This window comes from Hippichthys cyanospilos, chromosome 9 (genome assembly GCF_059441005.1).
Source record: "Hippichthys cyanospilos isolate Australia breed blue-spotted pipefish chromosome 9, RoL_Hcya_1.0, whole genome shotgun sequence".
NCBI lineage: Eukaryota > Metazoa > Chordata > Actinopteri > Syngnathiformes > Syngnathidae > Hippichthys > Hippichthys cyanospilos.
The window spans coordinates 10,445,389-10,466,751 of record NC_142377.1 but is presented as its reverse complement, the minus strand read 5'-3'; the positions used below and the strand labels follow the sequence as shown (position 1 = coordinate 10,466,751).

Sequence of the window (21,363 nt, the reverse complement as noted above, 5' to 3'; positions counted from 1 at the left end):
AATATTAGTCAATTAAATATTAACTTACATCTTTTAAATCAAATTGCAACCGAAAACCTTAACATATGTTGCTCTGTTGTTTTGAAAACAGTTTCTGGATTCTTTTTCTAAACTCACACTTTCTTTTACAAAAACTTGCATTTTTTGCACCTTATATAGCATATCAACATTTCAAAAAGTAAAACACTGCTAGAATGATGTGATAGAAAATGACCCAATAATGATCAAATCACATGAAATTATTATTATTATTATTATTATTTTAAACAATTTTGCATTGCTTGCTTTGTTCTCTTTATCCAGCCATTGTCTTTGCCTCACAAGAATTCCCGGGCATCCTGGGGCCTCTCACAACTGTCATCGGGCAGTAGGCTAACAAAAAACAACGAACCAAAAGAAAAAAAAAAAAAAAAAAAAAAAGATCTTCTAGTACGAAGTAATACACCTTCATTAAAAATAATTAAAGCTGCATTCACCAGCTACTGGGGAGTGGAAGCATCAATGAATGTCATATTTTTACAAATCAGTAGATTATGCTGTTGTGACTTTGTGCATAGTCGAATGACATTTAATGACATTTTAGCTCACGGAACAATAATTGTTGCAAGATTACGTTTTAATGCACAAGTGATTGGAAAAAACATGTGATTGGAAAAACATCCTCAATGGTGTTTCCATACAATAACAAAAAAAATATTAAAGTGGTTGTCTTGACAGTCTAATTTAGTTGTATCTCTTGGCTTGCTCCGCTTGTTCATAATTACTTTCCTAAATAAAATTTCAAGTAATACAAGTCTTACATATATATTTCCCCTGGCCTTGAAATGTTTCATATTCATATCCATATTGAGTCACATTTGATTCCGAGACTGTCTGCATCCTAACAGACTCTATTTTTTCCTGTGAATTCTGTGCATTTTGATATTCTGCTGTTAGGCTGGAAGTAACTGTTACAGCTGATTCCCAAAGTGATGGAGACTTGAGAGAAAAATGTGCATCTTTCAGTTCATTCTGTTTACAAGGCAAAGCAATAAAGTTGGGACTAGACCTACAATGTTTTGCTCCTGAAAGTGAAGCCGCTGACCGTCATTTTACATTGGCATATGTTCATGCATGTCAGTTCACAGGAAAATCACGGACTGAATTTGTATTATAAATAAGGATTGTCTCCAATTGCAAAATTGGAAGGGCGGGTTAGGGTTAACGATGCATTGCAAGGGATATCCTGAAAATGAAGGCATTTCTGATCGTGTAACAGGGAAGGCTTAAGAATTTGGTGTATATTGGTTCATATTCATTTTCTGGCCATTTTATATTGGTAATTTTGTCTTTTTTGTATATATAAACAATAAAATACAAAACACAATGCAACTAAAGCATTTATGGGAGTTTGGGACCTCAAGGCCCCCTAAAATAGACTTAAAAACAACACTTGTTTGGAATACCCCCCACTAAAGTAACATAAGAAACACAAAGAAATATGAGGGGAGTGCTTATTTCATGAGACAAGAGACACATATACTAATTTCTCCAAAACTAAATTTAAAAGCAAGCTCGTTTAATTTTCCAGATCCAAAAATATACATAGTTTTTGTGAGCGGAATTGTCTCATTGAGTTTGCATACGGATATTTAAATTTAGTTGCGTTGTTGTTTTGTCCCCTTTGGGCATCACTAAATCGTCTTAATGGACAGAATTAGAGCGCTTTCAACCCGGGCTGGAGATTACCAACACAAGCGTGTGAAATAAAAGAAAAATGACTATGCGTCTGTGTGATGGGAAGGAAGAGGAGGAGGAGGAGCGGGATGTAGGGAGGAGGGTTGGGATGCGAGCGAGCGAGCGAGCGAGAGAGAGGTGGGGGGAGAGAGAGAGGGAGAGCGAGATCGGCTCCTCCATCCGAAGCTCTCCTTGTGCTGCGCGGCTCCGCTCGCCTCAGCCGCCTTTTGTTTGAAGCGGACTCACACTGTGGACCACAACCGGTCTCAGCATCTTTCTTCTCACCCCCTCCTTTCATTTTTGTACCCGACCTCCTCTCCCCGCCCCTGCTGCACACGGGCGACACCGCATGCTCGCATCCGTGCGCAACTTGTGCGCCCTCACGCCCGCCCGCCCGCCTACCTGCCTGCACTTGGACTTACATCATGACTACTAGTTCTAGTTCGGGGGCACCCTGCAGCCGCGTCCCTCTGGAACGGTGGGCACTGCACGGCCGTGTCATCCCGCGGAGCATGTAAACGTAAGAGGAGTTCGGGATTTAACGCAACAAAGGAGCAATGATGAGCGTCTTCTCACTGTGCTTGCTCCTGTGCGCGGATCTACTGGATTTAGCCGTGGGTGAGTACCCTCCCGCCCACCCCCCCACCCCCTCCCAAAAAATCACCCCAACCCACCTTCTCCTCTAACACTCACAAGCAAAATAAAAAAATCTGCACAAAAACGTAACTGTACACGAGTTGGAGCACAGTCCAGGGGAAAGGTGGAGGTCAACTTTTCCGGATCTACCTCACTCCCTCTGCAGGTGCACTTGAGAAATTAAAGAAACACATTGCAGCATTGCCTAAGACAAAAAAAAGAAGGTGGAAAATACAAAATAATGAATTGATGAATTTGCCTTGAGCTTCACAGCAGAGTGGCGCTATGCACCTCTCCCTCACCTTTCACTATCATATGCCTCCATGCATGCAAAGCAATATGAATACATTAGCCTCATGTGGATGAAAGAGGCGGATTTGGGTTGTCTTTTTTTTTTTTGTGGGCCGGGGGGGCTACAGTGGGACAAGGGTTGATATGACTGGTGTGATTTGTCATTGAGGCTTGTCATGGCAGTTTATCAAAAGCATGCAAAGAAACATGAGCATTCAAGAAAAGGATAAAAACCTTTGGTGCGTTTTTTTTTTATTTATTTTTTTTTAGATTATTTCTATGCAAAGCGGGAAAGTCAGACATTTCAATCCTTCCGATTGCTTCGCACCGCCGATCAACTTTATTGGCAAAGACAAGCCCCAAAATACTGCACCTCAGTGATGTGTTTTCCCTGGACGTGATGAAAGGAAGCGTTTTGACCTTTGCGGCCGAGGTTGTTGAAGTGACAGAGCAGGATGATGTTTGCGTCAAACAAGTGGCTGCGCGCTTATCAAAAAAAAAAAAAAAAGCTCCTGGATTGGACGGATTTCCAAGCTGACTCAAGTCCAGCTGGAGGCGATCAGGGTACACGAACGTGAAGGTTCTACTCGTCTTTTCCCGAGCTGTCACTCTCTTCAGTGCATATGTTGACTTTTAATGTCACTGCGTTGTTGGCGGGATAAAACGCTGTGTGTGCGCCGCCATGCACTTGAGGATTTTTGTGTGCCTTGTTAAGCATGTCAAAGAGCCGCTCTTTCTATCTGCTGGACTCTGTTTTTAATGTTTCCCCGGGAGTGATACTTTTTCATTTTTCTTTAAACACCTGCTTTATGCATGCATACTGTATGCTGTATATCTCTGCATGCACAGCAGAGAGCGTCAAGTCTGTTAGTTTTTTTCCCCCAGGACGCTGAATGCAAAGCAAAGGCTTATGTTTGAACACAGTGGTTTGCAAATTTTTGGGGTTCAGAGAACTCTGACGGGGAGGAAATTATTCTATTGTACTCAATGCTATCTAGTTTTAGACACTCCTATATCCTATTTCGAAAAAAAAATCTGGACCTTGTAAAACATATAAACACGTCTTTGGGATTGAATGAGTTAAACAAACTGTAGGTAAAATTTGTAATCAATCCATGGTTGGTTTTTCTTTTAGGTTTCTCTCCAATCATAGTTCTACAGTGAACAGGCATCTATTAGTGATGGACTAATAGCCCACCTGTCCAATAGTTGCCTATATTTCTGGAAAACAAACAATATATATATATATATATATATATATATATATATATATATATATATATATATATATATATATATATATATATATATATATATATATATATATATATATATATATATATATATATTTAATTGACAACTGAAGACAACGTTCAAGCAAACAAGAAACGAAAAACCTTTAAGGTGGAAAAACTGATAGAATGGACATTTTGCACTTAAAGTAAAACTTAAATCCAAAGCGCTAATGCAACTGTTCCCTTGTAAAAGTAACTGAGCATGAAGGTGCCAATTATGTCACCAAACTTAAACCCTACTGAACTTCTGTTGTCATGACAACCTGGGAAAGATGGGCCCCAAGAGGGTAAAATCAATTTGAGGGGACACAAGATTTCTTCAAAAATGATTATAAATTATACTTTACAAACCACTGCTTCCTTGTTTTTCACTTTTGTTATGACTGTTGTGATTTAGTGTCAGAGCTCAGCTGTTTTCAGCCACTTTTGTGTTCAATTGACTTTTCCAGCCCGGGCAACGTACAGTAGGTTTGATGATGAGGATTGATCTAACCCTTCTGCTGTTGGTCAAATGTTCATTAAGGGAATCAAATCCTGTTCTGGAAGTGCTTGACAGATAGATTGAATTGGCTGTGATGGCACTTTTTTCAAATGTCTTTTGACTTCACTCGCCCAGGGGATCCTGAAGACATGGCTCCACAAGTGTTTTCGATGAAAAGTTCTCGGTAAAGAGATCCATTCCAGAATATGTTCTTGGTGAAGAGATGCACACCAGAATACGTTGGTACAGTACTGCAGTACCAGTACTGGACGGAGTACTTACACGATGTTATAACTCTTTCCTCGTCTTCAGTTAGCAGTCTAGCTGATCTGTGGGTCACGCATGTTTTGCTGAATGGATAAACACAAAATAAAATCACATTAAAATCACATTTAAAGTCCATGAATTCTTTTTTTTTTTTTTTTATGTCAAGGACAAAGCCATCCACAGCCAGTCTTGACTTACTGAATGAATTAAAGCCGCCTGCAAAATAATTTTTCGTGGTGTTATTTTGTTTGACCTTGCTCTCATGATTATATAATCACTCTAGACATGTGTTAACCAAAGACCAGTATTTTTTTTAGAAAGTGATCTTTCACGGTGAATGGAATACTGTATTTGAATGCAGCAATTTGAAACAGTTTTTGTGAGTTCTATTTTTCAGGGGGTGAGGGCTTGGGTTCTATTGAGCTATCTAACAAAGAAAATGTATTAAATGTGTCCTTCTTTCTTACTTCCCCAGGAATATTACCTACACAGACCTATTATTTTCATTTTCGATGTTTCTCGCGAGTCAAATTGTAATGACTCTAGCCGGCTAAGCGGGGGGGCTTCCCAATGTTCGATAAGTCAATATTCCAGGTAGGAAACCTGTGAAGATGCGAATGATTCATGGATGCCCGAGGCTCAACGGTGCTCCAGAGGGAGCAAAGGCTGAAGCGTCTGGTTCGATCCTAGAGAAAAGCCGGCGTGGCAGAATGAAGTCAAGGGAAGGTGAGCTCGCAGAGGCCGAGTGATGCTTGAGGCGCTGTTCTTACTCGGGTAGCTCTGCCTTCCTCCACAATGTTTCAGACGGCCGCTTTATGCCAAAAGGGATTCCCCCATTAAATTGATTTCTCTCAGCGGGATGAGGCTGAATTGCACCGTCATGATTTGTGACCAGTTGACTTTGGCAGCGTTTGCACACACTTGTTTGTACAGTCATCTGTCAGAAAAAAGCACAGCATCCAGGAAGATGGATTTAAGTAACCGAAGATCACGTTTTTGTTCTCAGTAAAAACGTTTGAAAATTAACCGGCGCGTTTAATGAAGAGATGTTTGTTTTGCTCTCTCGAAAGGAAAGACAATCGTTGGGGGAATCGATAATGTACTCTATTAGTTTTGTGTCACAAATCATAAAGGAGACCATACATTTTACCGATAGTGTAAGGAAAATTGGACTTTTATTCAAGTAGTCACATCCCAAAAGTGAACCTCATCAAGTTTTCTAGGGACTAGGCACATTTGTTTTGCGTTGTTCGGCAAATTCAAGTTCGCTTATTTGGAGTCCAAGGCAAGTCCCAGCCACAAAGGTCCATGTCCAGATAAGTCAAGTCTGAAGCACAAAAGTCAGTCACAAAAACCAAAGTCCAAGTCTGAGTCAAAAAGGTCCTTGATCAAGATCGGTTAATGTCCATGTCAAAGTCTGAGTCACAAAGGTTTTTGCCCAAGACAAGATGGAGTCACAAAGGTCGGAGTCAAAGTCAAGTATGAGTCACAAAAGTCAGAGTTCAAGTCAAGTCTGTATGGGTTAGAAAAATCGCAGTCCAAATCAATTTTCAATCGCAAACTTCAGAGTCCAAGTCCTGATGAGCTCAGTTATAATCTTAAGACAGAAAAATATTTTTTTTACACCCACAAGTTTAACATGGCGCAGCATGTCTGAAATTGTCTTCTTATAGAATCTAGAATATGTTTGCTGCATGTTTGTTACTTTTTTAAGACCTGGCAAATGCCAGTTTTCCATGGTTGGTAAAACCCATATTTTATAACCCAGCTGTTGGCTGACATGATTGAAACAAAAAAAAGACTGTGTGCTTTGGCGCTCGCAGTGAGGTTGAGCAATGAGATGGCGATTTTGATCATCTGAAAAAGTTTATTATCAATGATGGATGACTTAAATCCTAATTGGAACACGACACGTGCAAAGAACGCATCCAATTTGAAAGATCCGAGATTAGGAGTGTTTATCCGAAGCCCTTCACTCCACCGGATAAATAAATCATCTACGGGGAAAATAAATAAATAACTAATCGGGTACACATAACCATTTGCCTTGAAGATGGATTGATGCGAGAAGCCACGCCGGCGGATTCAACAGTCGGCGAATCTCTTTGGGCTCTGATGGTTCCCGTCGCACCGTGACTGTCTGCTGCTGTCACACTGACAAGATAGCGTCTGACGGAAAGAGGTTGTGCTGGTGATGCTACTATCTAGCAAACCACCTCTAGGCTTTGCTTCAGTGCTCTTCAGATCATTTCCGGCTGTCGTTTCGGGGTGGAGTGGCCTCGCCCACAGACGTGCGCCAGACTCCGGCATTTACGGCTAAATGCTAAAAAGATGGCAGACTGATGGAAACGGGAGTTGGCTGGGCTTCCGTATGACATTGACACAGAAAAGAACGTTGCGTGATTTTTTTTTTAATGGTTCAGATGAGGTGAAGCAGCATGTGGCTTGTTACAATTTCTTATTTGATGGATAAAAATAGAAACTCGGCAGGGTTAGGGGAAGAGTTTTGGGAAATGTAACATCAGTGCTTCTCAATTTTTTTTTGCAAATCCATGAACGAGAAGACCTTCCGCGCCATTCCACCTGTGCGCCGATTATAAATAAGATTATTATTGATAAAAATTGCATGAAACTGTATCCTTGATAACATTAACAAAAGAAAAAAAGCAGTAGAATTCAATTTTTAAAAACTGCTTATTTTTACAGTGTTTATATAAGTTGCAAGTTAATCTAAAACAGTGGGTCTCAACCTTTTTTCAGTGGTGAAAATGTTTTTAGCCAAGTACCCCTTAAGCAGCGCAAAGCGATTGCCATCATTGTGTGATTTATTAAACTTTAGACCCTTTCAAACTTCATTTGTATTGGTCTGCAAAAATTAATCAACCTAAAGTGTCCTCTTTTGGATCATAAGAGAAATCTGTTATTAAAAAGAGATAACTATTATTTCATATTTTTCCACGAAAAAATACCCAATGTAAAGTGTCAGATCTCTTCTCAAAGAAAAAATATTAAGAATACGTATTTGTCCACAGAAAAATATAAAACATAAATTGTCCTTTTTTGGGATTGCAGTAGATTTCGCTTCACAAAAACACACCATTAACTCAGTTCTTAATAAATATTTGTCCACAGATCAACAGAAAGTGTCAGACCTGTTTTCTAAAACAATTTATTATGAATACATATCTTTCCACTAAAAAATTCTCAAGTTAAATTTTCCTCTTTTGGGATCATAATAGAGGTGTGTTCAAAAAAATAAATCAATAACTTGACAGGTAACGAGAGGAGGCACATGACAAGTTGGGTCGAGCCATTCTCAAATGAAGAATCTTTTTACAATAATGAAATTCAATAACCTACCTACTACTCAAAATGTCCTTGCGACAACAACAGTATAGCCCTTGTCCAACCGTCTGGCGAACTTATGGAGAATGTTTGCGACCCTGGATGAACCCTCAGGGTTCAAGGGATGATTTAGTACTACTTTGCAATATCTGGTGCAGATTGATAGACTGCAACTTCGAGAATAGCCAATTCTTTCTCTTTCTCTAGTTTGGGTTCAAATTAAACCATCCGATCCATTATTTTAGCCTGGATGGCATTTGACGCCGACCAGCGGGTCAAATTGGACCTAATCGCTAATTCTCATGTTTTGACTATATCGGAATGAAACATAATATTTTAACTACAGTATAGCTTTGATCATATGCACAAGCCTTTGGGGATCTCTACTAGTTATGCAGGAAACATTTGTACAAGTGCCTCCCCAACTACATTTTTGCTGATAACTAATTACCAGATTACTGGAGGGTATTTTTGATCCGCGCCGCACAATCCAGTTTGAGTAAACTGAGTATCTTGCACAGCTCGGCAAAGCCCATTAGTCTTTCACTCTATTATGTATTCTACTGATAGCTCTAATGCGACAGTCAAACACTAAGGCTGTGTGGTTTGGAGAAATACAGAACATTTAACCTTGTAAAAGAAAGTGATTTAATCAAAGAATGAAGGAGTCGGCGTGCAGCAACCTGAAAACACTCAATGGGTGACCCCAATGGACTCAAAAGGAATCGAGCGCCACTCAATAGAGGATAAATCGTGAGGGGTGGGGCTGGGCGGGGGGTGTTCCTTATGCATACATCTCTATAAAATGAAGAAGTTTTCCTTTTCAAACAAACTCTTTTGTGACTCAAACTTCCATTTAATGCTATGAAAGGAGCGCATGAAAACCCGAAACAGGTTGACGAGCCAGAAAGCATGGCTTTTGTCGAAAGGCTGCCTGAACTCTGATAACCTCCAGGGAACGGCCCAAATAGCTTCAAAAGGTTCCACTTCGTGCTGGTCGAGTGAAAGCATTTGTCGCTTACGAATACCACTGTTACAGGCTTTGCTGTAACTACTTCAACTGTGCTGATGCAGATGTGTGGGAGTGATTTGAGCCACAAATGGATTGGCTTAAATCCTACAGGTTTTAGTGGATTGTTCTAAAATAGAAAAAAAAGCCAAAGTGATTCTACAAGGGTTTGTTTAAACCCAAGCTTGGGCTTACCTGAAACCTAAAGTCTTCTATGTTTGGTTTGTGCGAGTGCTCGGTTGCGTTCGTCTTCGGTTGACTTTCACTCCTCTAGTTCGGTGGTTCTCAATCGTTTTTTAGCGATGTACCCTACCCCCTGTGAAATATTTTTTCAGACATAATATTTTTATATATATTTATTTATATATATATTTTTTTTATATATATATTTTTCATATATATATATTTTTCATAATATTTTTTTCAGACATAAGCCTGATTTTGTGAAAACGCATTACATAAATTTAAAACATATTTATACATACGACAATGATACATAAGATTGTATTATTTTCTAATGAAACAATATGCATGGTCCCTGGGCACCATTTTAAATATGACCTCTTCAATTCTGGTTAAGCGCTCCTAGCCAAGATAAGCCAAGTAAACATGAGAAGAAAGACTGTTTTTATTTTTTTTTTTCAATGCTTCAAAGCAGAGGGCACCAAAGAGCAGTGCGACATCCCCGACATGTTTTCGATGGCAATAAGCTACACGCCGGAAAATAACGGTGCATTAGCATAGGTGGCAGCTATCGGCCTTTCAGCCCAAATATACAAAACCCAATCATCCTGTTGACATTTCCCAACGCCGTAGTTGGATGTTTGCACTCACGCTGGGAAACGATGAAGATATTTTCAGCCATGCTGGCGTGCTATTTGCATCCAAGAGCATGCCATGCCCCCAAGGTGGGCTGCGGAGGAGGGGTGTTACACATGTGTGCTACAATTTATTCTATACAAAAGAAAAGTGATTCTTAATCTTTTTTAGTGATGTATCCCTGTGAAATATGTTTTAGCCATATACCCTTTAATCAAAGCATTGCATATTTACGCAAAAAAAAAAAAAAGGAATTCAAACATGTCATCAGTGTATGATTTATTAACCTTTATAACCTTTTAAAATTTATTTGTATTGGTCCACAAAAATAAAATCAACATGACATGTCCTCTTTAGGGAAGAGATCTGTTATAAAAATTACAAAAAAAAACACTTAATACATAATAAATATTTGTCAACAAAAAACAATCAATCTTTTATATAAAATAAATCATTGATTTAATTTTTAATAAATATTTTTTCACAAAAAAATGAGATTTGTTATCATAAAGAAAAATACATAATTATTACTTTATATTTGTCCACAAAAATAATCTACATAAAGTGTCAAACCTGTTCTGTAAAACATTATAAATAGATGTGCTTAGTCCAAAGAAAAATATTCAGCAAAAAGCATCCTCTTTTGGGATTACAATAGCTATCCGTTCACAAAAAAAAAAGAATAAATAATAATCATTGTTAGCTTGGCAGGTAACGAGAGGAGGAACATGACAAGTTGGGTAAAAATATTCTAGTACGGGCGGAATCTGGCTTTTTAAAATAATGAAACTGAATAACCTACTGACATCAAATTTGCTTTATGAACTTACATTTTTCTGAAACATATCATTAATTCAGTCACAATTTTTAAAGGATTTTTGCATCATGTTTGTTTTGTTTTAAATCTCGAGTACCCCCTGGTGTTCATTCAAGTACCAACAGGCGTACCCGTACCTCCGTTTGAGAACCACTGCAATAGAATACAAAAGCATAACAAATCTCCCCTACTGCTCAACCTCCTGCATGAGAAAAAGGAGTATCAAGAAAAAAAAATGCTTGAATAGATTTTTTTTTTTTTTTCCAAGCAGGCTTAGAATGATCATATGAAAATGCTGCGATGAGGCGAGACAACTTCGGACTCGGGGCAAGTGAGTTCAATCGGCGAAGTAACTTCCGTTTCCCTACCGCTGTGAAGTCCTTCATCGGCACATGTAAGGCTTCCTGGTTGGCGTGGGAAGCAAATCCGATTCCCCGCGCAGCCATGGAACGGGAGCCCGTCCCCTTGCGAGACTTGAAAATCGCCTGTGATCTTCACTCGGCACAATTGGATCACTGACTATTTTCCTTTTCGAAGACAAAAGATGGGTAAGCTGCATTTTTAAGGGATTGATGTCGACCTCGTTTAAAACTTGTTCACGCAGGCCTAGCAAGCAAATTTATTTTTTACGACTGAGCTGTACTGGTCAATCTTTAGTTATGCTTTAAGAAACAAATGCAGGGAGTAAGAAAGAAATGACGGGCGGTTTTATCTTAAGATTAAGTAAAAATAGGACGGTGTTCACATAGAAGGATACGATACCCAATATTAAGGCTTTTAGTGAAAAATCGATATTTTTAGGTAGATATTCTTCCTTTTTTGCTGCTGTTTGCTTTTTGGGGATTTCTAGAAGCTATTTTGTTTTATTTAAATGATTTGTTTTGAAGCCATCTTCAAAACATCATCACCCACAGTTGAAAGCCTGACACGGGGCGGTGGTTCTCAAACAGGCGTACGTGTATCACTGATAGTACATGAAGGGACTTAAGTTGGCATGCAAAATTTTTAATAGGTTTTCAGACAGGTATCAGCAAATCTAATTTCATGCTTTTAAATGCCATAAGAAGTCTGTTCTTATTTTCAAATTACAAGCAAATGAATTGGAACATGAAGCTAATTATTGCTAATTTGTTTAATAGTGACTCCTTAGCAAAACTTTTATTTTGTTAGGTTTTATACATATGTATTTTCATTAGTGACTACTTTTGTTGCTGTTTTATAAGAAGTGTTTTCAAATTAAGAGTAAATTCTTTGGAATATGAAGCAATTTATTGTGTTAAAGTGAGTTCTTTACAAAATATTGCATGCATATATTTGTCAATCTTTTCCTTTTATGTGGGTGCATATTGTCAGTAGTGGCATAATTTTTCAGTAGAGCAAATCTGCACTTCAGTTGGCAATGGGATTTTGACATGAAAATCTAATTTCATGCTCTTTAATGCTGTGACAGGAAAAGTACATTTTTTTAAAATAAGAGCAAATAAATTGGAACATGAAGCAATCTATTGCAAAATTTTGACTCCTTTTTAGAATAGATGAAGTTACACAACCAGTCTTTAGACTTTGACACATTTTCGAATAAAATACGCCTAGAGATTCCACTACAAAGGTTGTTCCAAAGTTGAAATAAAAAGTTTGAATAATCAGACATGGATGGCACAGCTGTAATTTATATTTTGTTGATTATACCTAAGCCAAGTGTTGCACTGAAAAATACTGCATTTAACATTTACTATAATGTTAAAATGGTTTAGTTTGACCCACAGCATTATAGGAGAGCTGAATTGCATGTATTTCAAAGTCACATAACCTGAATACTTTCTACTGAATGGAAAGACGACGCGAACACTCGCTGCAGTTCTAGACATCAACACAAAGTACATCTGACAACACCTGGAGATTTATGTTGTCCTCTTTATCCACTCCGGAAAATTGCTCTCTTAGAATTTGCAATGTGATCAATATCTGGCTACAAACGCTGTATTAATATACACAATGATCATCTGAATTCAATGGAGGACCGAAGGTGACCAAAATGAATTAATTAAATATGAAATTTTTACCCCTAATATAATATATATATATATATATATATATATATATATATATATATATATATATATATATATATATATATATATATATATATATATATTCCAATCCACTGCTATGGCCTGAAGTGGTTGGAAACACGGCGGTTTAAGCTGATGGGGGACCTTCAAAATCTTTCAAGAGAGTTAGGTGGAGATATTTTAGACCTTGCTGAGTATGAGGAAGCAGGGCCTGCAGAAAACGCTTTTATACAAGGTAAAGTGAAAGGATATATTGAAGTGAGCTTTCCCTGCACTTCCGAATCATGACATTGACCCAAGAGTGACCGAAAATGTACTCCACATCGGTTACCCTGCTCTGTTTTGGCAGGGTAACCAATCAGGTGTTAGTACCCGCCAATTTAACTTTGACGGGAGAGTTGGACAGATTTATGAAAAAGATCAAATAAATAATTAAACTCTGCAACAAAGAACCGTGAAATAATTAATTAAATAGATAAATAAATATATATTTTCCAAACATACTAATTTTTCATTTAATAATGAATTACTAATAAACATTGTTTCTTTCAATTCCATATCTATTGAATTGATCATACATTTTTAATTCATTAATTGACGACGATTATATTTAATTATTTAATGGTACATTTATAAGGATTTTATCTTGAATATCGCCAGTTAAGACAGCTTCAGTTTAGGCGTAAAAACACGAAAAGGACGGGAGAGGCGGGAGGAGACGGGATGGGGGAGGGGTGAGGAGGGGGTTGTTAATCCGCGCACTTGACGTCACAGCAGAGGCTGAAGCCGTGCAGATGGGCGAGGAAGCCGGGATTGTGCGGCTGCCGCATGCGTCGGACAGATTACTCCCACTTGATGCATGTTGACTCTCTCCATTTGAGCCATAGGGAGGTTTCATTTATTTATTTCTTTATTTGCCCCGGGGACAACATCCCCGCATTAAAAATACTCCATCCTAATAAAAAGCATCAATCCGTCATGGCACAAGTAGGTGTTGCAGATGAGTCAGTCCATGACAGGACATTCCACAACGTCTGCCTCCCGCGATAACATTCATCGGCAAAGCTTTGATTCACCTTATGCAAAGAGACGATTTGTCTCAACCGACATGAATTCCGTCTTACGGCTGTACTTTGAAGATGTCATTTAATATTAAGGCAACGCAGAGGTCGTTTGGCAGGATATTGTTCATATTGTTCCTTCCCGCCTAGTAAAAGTGTTCGTTCTGAAGAGGGGATGAGGGAAATCTCGCACGCGTGCCGCCGTGGTTGCGTAAACAGATCTTGCGAGGGGGTCATGCCGTGATCGGCGGTAATCGCTCGCCTGAATGCCAGCATCGAGTTGGAAGCCGAGGGATGTGCCGTGACACTTTGTCGAAAGCCAGTAAGAGCTTTCCACTTGCTGCAAAAAATATTAGGCCGCCTTCTGCTTTGGTGTTTCGGAGGAGACATATTAAGAGGGCCTAGATACACCAACACCGCTTCTGCCAAATTTGATGATGCCTACCCCCTGCGGCGTTGGCACTGGAAAAATGACAACAATTGAACTGCAAAAGACAGGAACACTATTAACTCAGTCAATCCCGTAGTCCCAAAATTGTTTTTTTGTAATACAGTGGACCCACCACACAACATTTATCCGCCAAACTCGTCGTATGGCGACCAATAGAAACCTATGATTAAAACAAAAACAAAAAAAAACAGGTAAAAATATCAACATTTTACATACTATATTAAAAATGAGTAACAAAATAGTCTAGTACTACTTATATATAACATACATGTATATAATTAAATAACATCACCAATGAAAAATATATCAAGAAAAATGTATATTTTATTAACCTTTGGAGTGACGTGACTTGAGCCGTATTCCCTAGTCACTATTCTACATTGTTAGAAAAATTCAAGCGGAATATAAAAACATTAGCCATGCACATTGCTGTCTTTTTCACTCATGATGAACTTCTACAGAAACTAAACATCATGTTCTTGACACAGTATCGTGCAATGCTGACGTGAATCAAACTAAAAGTCGAAGTTGCGTCCCCATGTCCTCTCTGTGTGGCTTTTTTTTTTTTTTTTTAACTTCTACGACATACCCTGATGGTAATATCATACAGCATTGGAAACGAGTGGCATGAATACAGCCATCTCTGCAGTGCGACCCCTGTACTGTCCATTTGTTTGGTGACTCAATCATTTCTGGTGAATTTGTCTTGTGTAACGACGACAAGTGAGACCGAGAGGTTCTGGGATGCTACTTGCTGTGTTGAGTACTGTGTGTTTGGCGGGGGCATCTACCGATGGGTAAAATTTGTAAAAATAAAATCCAATCGTGTAATCTAAACATCTGATTTAACGTGCACTAAAGGTGTTTCGAACGCAGGGAAACATGCATTGTTTTATTTAGTTCACGAGAAATAAGCGGAGATACTGTTAGTTTAACAGGCATTAGTACCAGCACTGGTGTTTGTAAACCAAATTTGCCCCCCTCCGCATGGCCTATGCCCTATTTAACAGCTGTCTAGTTTTTTGTGTGTAAATTAGCTAGTGCAGCTATGCCTAGGTGACTAATGAGCATGAATCATGAAGAAACATGTTTGAACCTGAGCCTGTCCCCGATTCCCGTTTTGCATGTTGGCACAGAATAAATGTCACGTTGGTTTTTCTTGCTGTGGCGGCTAATGACTTCTACCGTGTCTTGTTATACGATTTACTCGGCCACTTATAAGAAAACAGTCGTGGAGAACCTTTATAGAATGCTCATCTTTACATCCAAAAATGCCGCTGCTCAGCAAAAGTTTTTAATTTGGGTGAGGAAAGTCAAGAGAGGAAAGGGTCCGAAGACAAGGGTAGTTAGCATACAGATTGGAAAACTGAACGGACGCCACCACAGCAATTGAAGGCAAAACAGTCGAACTTGAGATGCATGCATTATTCACACAAATTTAGCCAAAATGTCAGGGAAAATAGATACTAGATCATTATGTTAGCATAATTGAAAACACATTTCTGAGCAGGCCCCTTTTTTTTTCATTGGCACTGTCAGAGCTCTACATAAATGTGTTCTTCTCTTTATTGTGTAGGTGTAAGACTAGCATAGCCACCCAGCATGATTTCCTTTATTGCGTTACAGGCTTCGCTAGTGCTGTGTAAAGAAGGTTTTTACATTATTCATCTCTACATGCCATCGCCCCGAATGTACATTACCATAACACACACACACACACATCTACAGTAAGGTACTTAGCATACATACAATGGCATTTTCTTTTTAATTGTGTCTCACCCGTTGTGACTTTTAATGTGAGCCTTGTAGCAGTCACCTCCATTTTTCTTTACTTTTATGCGAGTAGCTATTTCTCTCCCCGAGCGCAATCTCTGATATGAAATTGCCATCCCTCGTGTCGGGAATGACTCCCAATTAATTTTACTGCTGCTTGAGAAGCCATTCTATTAAATACAGTATGAGCCATGTTATCAACGCAGACGGAGAGGCGGCCACCCGCAGGATGGTTACGCTGAGCCGATATTAAGCAATTAATAAACAGTGTGCAAACGTTGTGGTCGTAAAGATTCATTCAGGTGTCGCCGCAACGAGCGCTTGTTCAGCACCTCTCTCGTTACGCCTCGTCAATTTGGACGTTTTGGCTTTATAACGGCGCCGTGCTTGAGAATGGAACGACGTTCACTGATTGAAATTTAAAATTAAAGAGACGGTGTGTAGTATTTTGTGGTATGGAGAAAAAAAAATAATCAATTATAAGAACCCGTAGTAAAACTCAATTATATGCAAAATACATGGTCTATTGCATCTCTCTCGATATATATAGGAGTCATTGTTATATTGTCTGATTGTTATATAAGTTGTCAGTGGGTGGCGGTATAGGCTGGTGGGGTAGGTTTTGAGGAGGTAATCGGGAGTATATTTAAGGACAGGTGTGTGGGCATCATGATGATGGATAACGGAGAGATTATACGCTTTTTACCGCTACCGCTAAACGCCACACAATGATGCTACCGCAAATGCCACACAACGACGCCACACAACCGCAAATGCTCACGCCGACACAAATTCTAACGCTCAATGCTACACATAACTTGTAAACAAACTGGAAACATCACAAACAATAATCCTGGTTCTGAGGTCATCATTCACTCACCATTCAACCATACCACGTAAAAAAAATCTCCCATCCCGCACCCACCTGAATGACTAAAATGGCCACTTGATTAGTTGCTACAATATATATGTATGTATATATATATATATATATATATATATATATATATATATATATATATATATATATATATATATATATATATATATATATATATATATATATATATGTACCCTAACCCTAAACCTAACCCTCACCCTATGCATATCTTAGTTTTTCTTCCTAACCCGATCTTACCCGAGGTAATATTATTTTCCTGCAACAATGCTGTGTTTACGTTTATACCATCATTGTGATAGCTGGAAAATTGAAGATTAGTTTTGGAAATGACTGAATTTTGAAAGTTTTTGAAAGCCGCATGCTTCAGCCACCACTATTGTTGTTGTAGTTGTTGTCACGTCTCATCCTCGTCTCCCCGCTGTGGATCAAAGTGTAAATCTTGTAATCTTGCATCTCTTGCCTTGATTGTGATCTGGGGGTGGCCGTGCCGTCAGGGCTCACAAACACATTCAGCCCGCGCCTTATTAGATGTTTTTTTTTTTTCATACCACCCGGATTCAATCCCGTTTGCAATGAATGTGATTAACAGGAAACAATGAAGTTGTGGCAGAGGAAAAAATAAAACACAAAACAAGTTGAAGGGAAAGAAGGCAAATGATGCATCTGCCATCATGAACTGAGATGATTCCGTTTGAATGAAGTGTTGATTAAAAACAAAGGGAAACAATATTGAGACAAAAGTTGCAACTCAGAATTTTTAAACTATGATGAATAAATCAAATCTCAAAGGTTTAATTGATCTGGTTAAAAAACGTCTGAAACCCCTAATATATATATATATATATATATATATATATATATATATATATATATATATATATATATATATATATATATATATATATATATGTCTGTGTGTGTGTGTGTGTGTGTGTGTGTGGTTACATACACACATATACATTCACAGAGCTCACTTCAAAATACGATTTTGTGTTTTTTTGTTTTTTTTTCAGACTTTAGCCATGCCTTTCATTTGGGGCATGGCCGAAGACCGTTTTTTTTTTTTTCTCCCCTCCATTTTCCTCTTGTAACATGTCCTTCAGTTGTTAGTGGAATGGTCCTTGTGGCACTTACCATCTTGTTTTCCCCTGACTGTCTGTTGTGTTGAATGTTTATAACATGAAAAAGCATTCACTTAGATTTTATAAAACCTGCAGTAGTCCTGTTGTAATCTCACCTTCGCATACCCCCATTTAAGAACTGCTGATATCGATTATCATGGATTTGATAGGCCCGTAATGTGCTGACTGAAGAAACCATGACAGTAACATTGATAGTCTCAGTTAAATTCAAACCCATTGCAAGATTTGAAAGAAATACAATGATGCTACTTTATAGGTTGAATATAAGCTGGTAAAAAGATAACTGCGAAAATGTGTCTTCCTACCTCTCTGGCTTTTTTTTCTGCTATTGTGCTCACATTAGGGAAAATGACGTGCCATTAAATTGCATTTGTGTGTCCATTTCCTGCCCGCACGGCGACAATGCACCTGTTTGGCAAAATATAACTCCCTGTTCAATTGAAACACTTTGCCGTCATTTTGTTCGCTTTGATGGATGCCCCCACGCGGCCGCCGACATTTCCTCATCTGGCCTCGGAGGAGGCCAGATGAGCGTGAGAGAAAGGCCGCATTAAAGCTCGCCACAGCAGAACGAGCATTACGGGATCATGGGGAGGGAACATGCCTGACTCAAAATGGTATTTCTTTTAGCAGCAAACTACCAATATCAACGCAAAGCCAAAGTAATAAAAGTTTCATATAGCGGAGTATTCATTGATTTTTGTAGCTCCCAAATGGAGTATTAATAGATCATATATTGATGTCTGTACATTGGACAACTGTAAATCTGACATTCGTGACTAATTGCGTTTAAATTAAATTGCGTAAATCAAGTGTATTTATAGTACTTTTCCATTTCCACTCAAAAAAAAGAACAAAAAAATGCTGGGTCAAAAATAATCCATCTTGAGTTAAAAAGTGACTGACACACGACAAATTGGTAAGTCTAAAAATAGTTGGGTTAAAAATAAAACAACAACTACGAGAAGAAGGGACCCACAAAAAAATTGAGTCAATCTGACCAAACTTTCAGCAATTTAAAATTGAGTCTTTTTGGACAGAAGAACTTCACAAATGTATTTTGGTCAGGATGAGACAAACCCAATAAGGATCAGTCTTTACCCGTAATTGGGTTATTTTGACTCAACTGTTTTTGGGGCGGGATGTTTATTTAGCATCATTTCAACTAAAATGTATTGTTACTCATTAAATGAGGACTAAGCCCCAAATGTGGTTGTTATGTACTAGGAAAAGGTTTGTTTATACAACTAAACAATTGGTGCTTTGTTTTGTATAAGACAACCTAGAATTTTGGGTCACATTGAACCAAATATTGTGATGACAGACTGGTTTTAGAGTGGAATATTCATCCATCTAAGATTCATTTAAAATGATTAATATTCAGTAAATAAAAACTAAGTCCCAAATATGTTTGTTTAGAAAAAAAATCGGTGATTTGTCAGGGAATAACCTAGCTGTTAGCTAGCTAATTAATTAGCTAAACTAACACATGCAACAAATAAAACTATCACATGCTTTTTTTTTTTCAATTCAAGTCATATCTTGAACCCCAACAAGACATGAGTCCCAAACAAACAAATCCCAAGCCCTTAAAAAGGCAACTTGGGTCGGAGTCGATTTCAAGTCATCAAACACCAGTCTTTTCCGTAAACATCCACTAACGTTACCCAATATGGATTCAGTTATTGTTTTGCAAGGCACACATTTGTCATCCCTCAGTGAGAAACTCCGTACATGGCTGCGACGGTAGATGCCGCCGAAAGCTATCAGCATGCTAATCTCCCAGTTGTCAGCACAGAGGACTGCATAATTCCCCTCTTTCACCATTCCGTCTGAGGCAACACAGGAGTTTATATTAATCCCATTGTCAGAGCTGCACTCGCGAGGAAAGACATCAGACGATGGGAGGATTAGAATACAGCGAGCCGGGGAAGCAAGTTTGAAAGACTCGTATCCTTTCTTTGATTGAGGACGCAGTCTAAACAGCAAGGCCACAAGCCCTTGGGGGACGCGACATGTTAACGCTCTCCTCAAAGCCTGCAGTTTAACAGACAAGGCAGCCGGCTTCGGACAAAAAGCTGTTGCTGGCGCCCGCTTGACAACATTACTTGCGGGCGTGTGAGACTGCCACGCAGGGGACATTGCGCGCAATCAATAGCGAGGAAGCGGCGACCAAAAAGCGGCCCGCTGCTTTGCCGGGCCTCCGCACATCAGCTACACTCAGCACGCACCCTTATATATATGCGCTTTAGTATTCCACTTCTGGGATGATGTCAGGATTGCAACATGTGACCAAAACTCACTGCGTTGCGGGCTGGCAAAATACAGTGGGCCCCTGTGTTATGATCCGGTTGGGCTTGTTAGGCGAATTCACCATACGGTGCGCAATCCAAACCTATGTTAAATAGCTAATGTGTTTAGAACCCCAGGTAAAAACATCAAAATTGTACATACAAATTAAAAATTGGCTACATATATATAACATACATGCATGCAGTCAGAAAACATATCATAAATAAAATAAAAATAGAAAGGATTTATTTACCTTTGAGTGGCTCTTGTTATGCCCATATTCCCTAGTAAGGCTAGCTTCGTGTTTCTTAATTATCTCCAGCTTTGTTTGCATATAAATCTTCTTACTCCTCTCTTTAACATCACTAGCAATCTTGGGTCCCATGGCTAACCCATTCAACTCGAATTAAGCAGTAAAATGCACTATAAATACGGTTTTGTAACCACTCACAATCGAACAAAGCTTTACCGTTCTGCCATTTTGAAATGAGTGAGGCCGACCAATAGCAGACCAGCATTGTAATGACGCGTTGCATAGAAGCAGTTTGACGGCGATAGAAAATAAGTGCAATTACCTAAAAACGCCAGCAAATGGAGGCAAAACAACACAAATACAGCCAACTCCCAAGGGTCATGACAGTTGTTTTTGTCACAAATCCGGGAAAATACTGCAAAGAGCGGACAAAAAAAATGACTATTCCACATCGCAACATGAAAAAAACATAAGCCAGGGACGCTGTACCATGGGGGTCCACTGTACCAATATTAAAAAGTAGAATGCTGTCAAGGACTGATATAAAGGTGCAATAAGTGGGTTTAATTATAAAGGAGAGCGGCAAAGCACAGAGCTTCACCCTGCCACCGTTGAGCATTTTTAATGAATGAAACACCGTGGGCTGGCTTTAAAAATGATGAGGCTCTTCCAAAGGGTCTTGGACAAAAAAAAAAGGCGAGCAAGTCAATGCTAATAAGCGGTTGTGCTGCGCATGGAAACC

General features: G+C 38.8%; 1 protein-coding gene across 1 annotated transcript in view; it reads left to right on the top strand.

Annotated features, from left to right (window-relative positions):
- The first annotated feature begins 1,887 nt into the window (after positions 1-1,887).
- igsf21a (immunoglobin superfamily, member 21a) overlaps positions 1,888-21,363 on the top strand; it is a 171,276-nt gene continuing 151,800 nt past the window's right edge. The window contains exon 1 of the mRNA XM_088424582.1: positions 1,888-2,334. Within this exon, the coding sequence (XP_088280708.1) occupies positions 2,274-2,334 (61 nt within the window). The 5' untranslated portion in view covers positions 1,888-2,273. The remainder of the gene's footprint in view (positions 2,335-21,363) is intronic.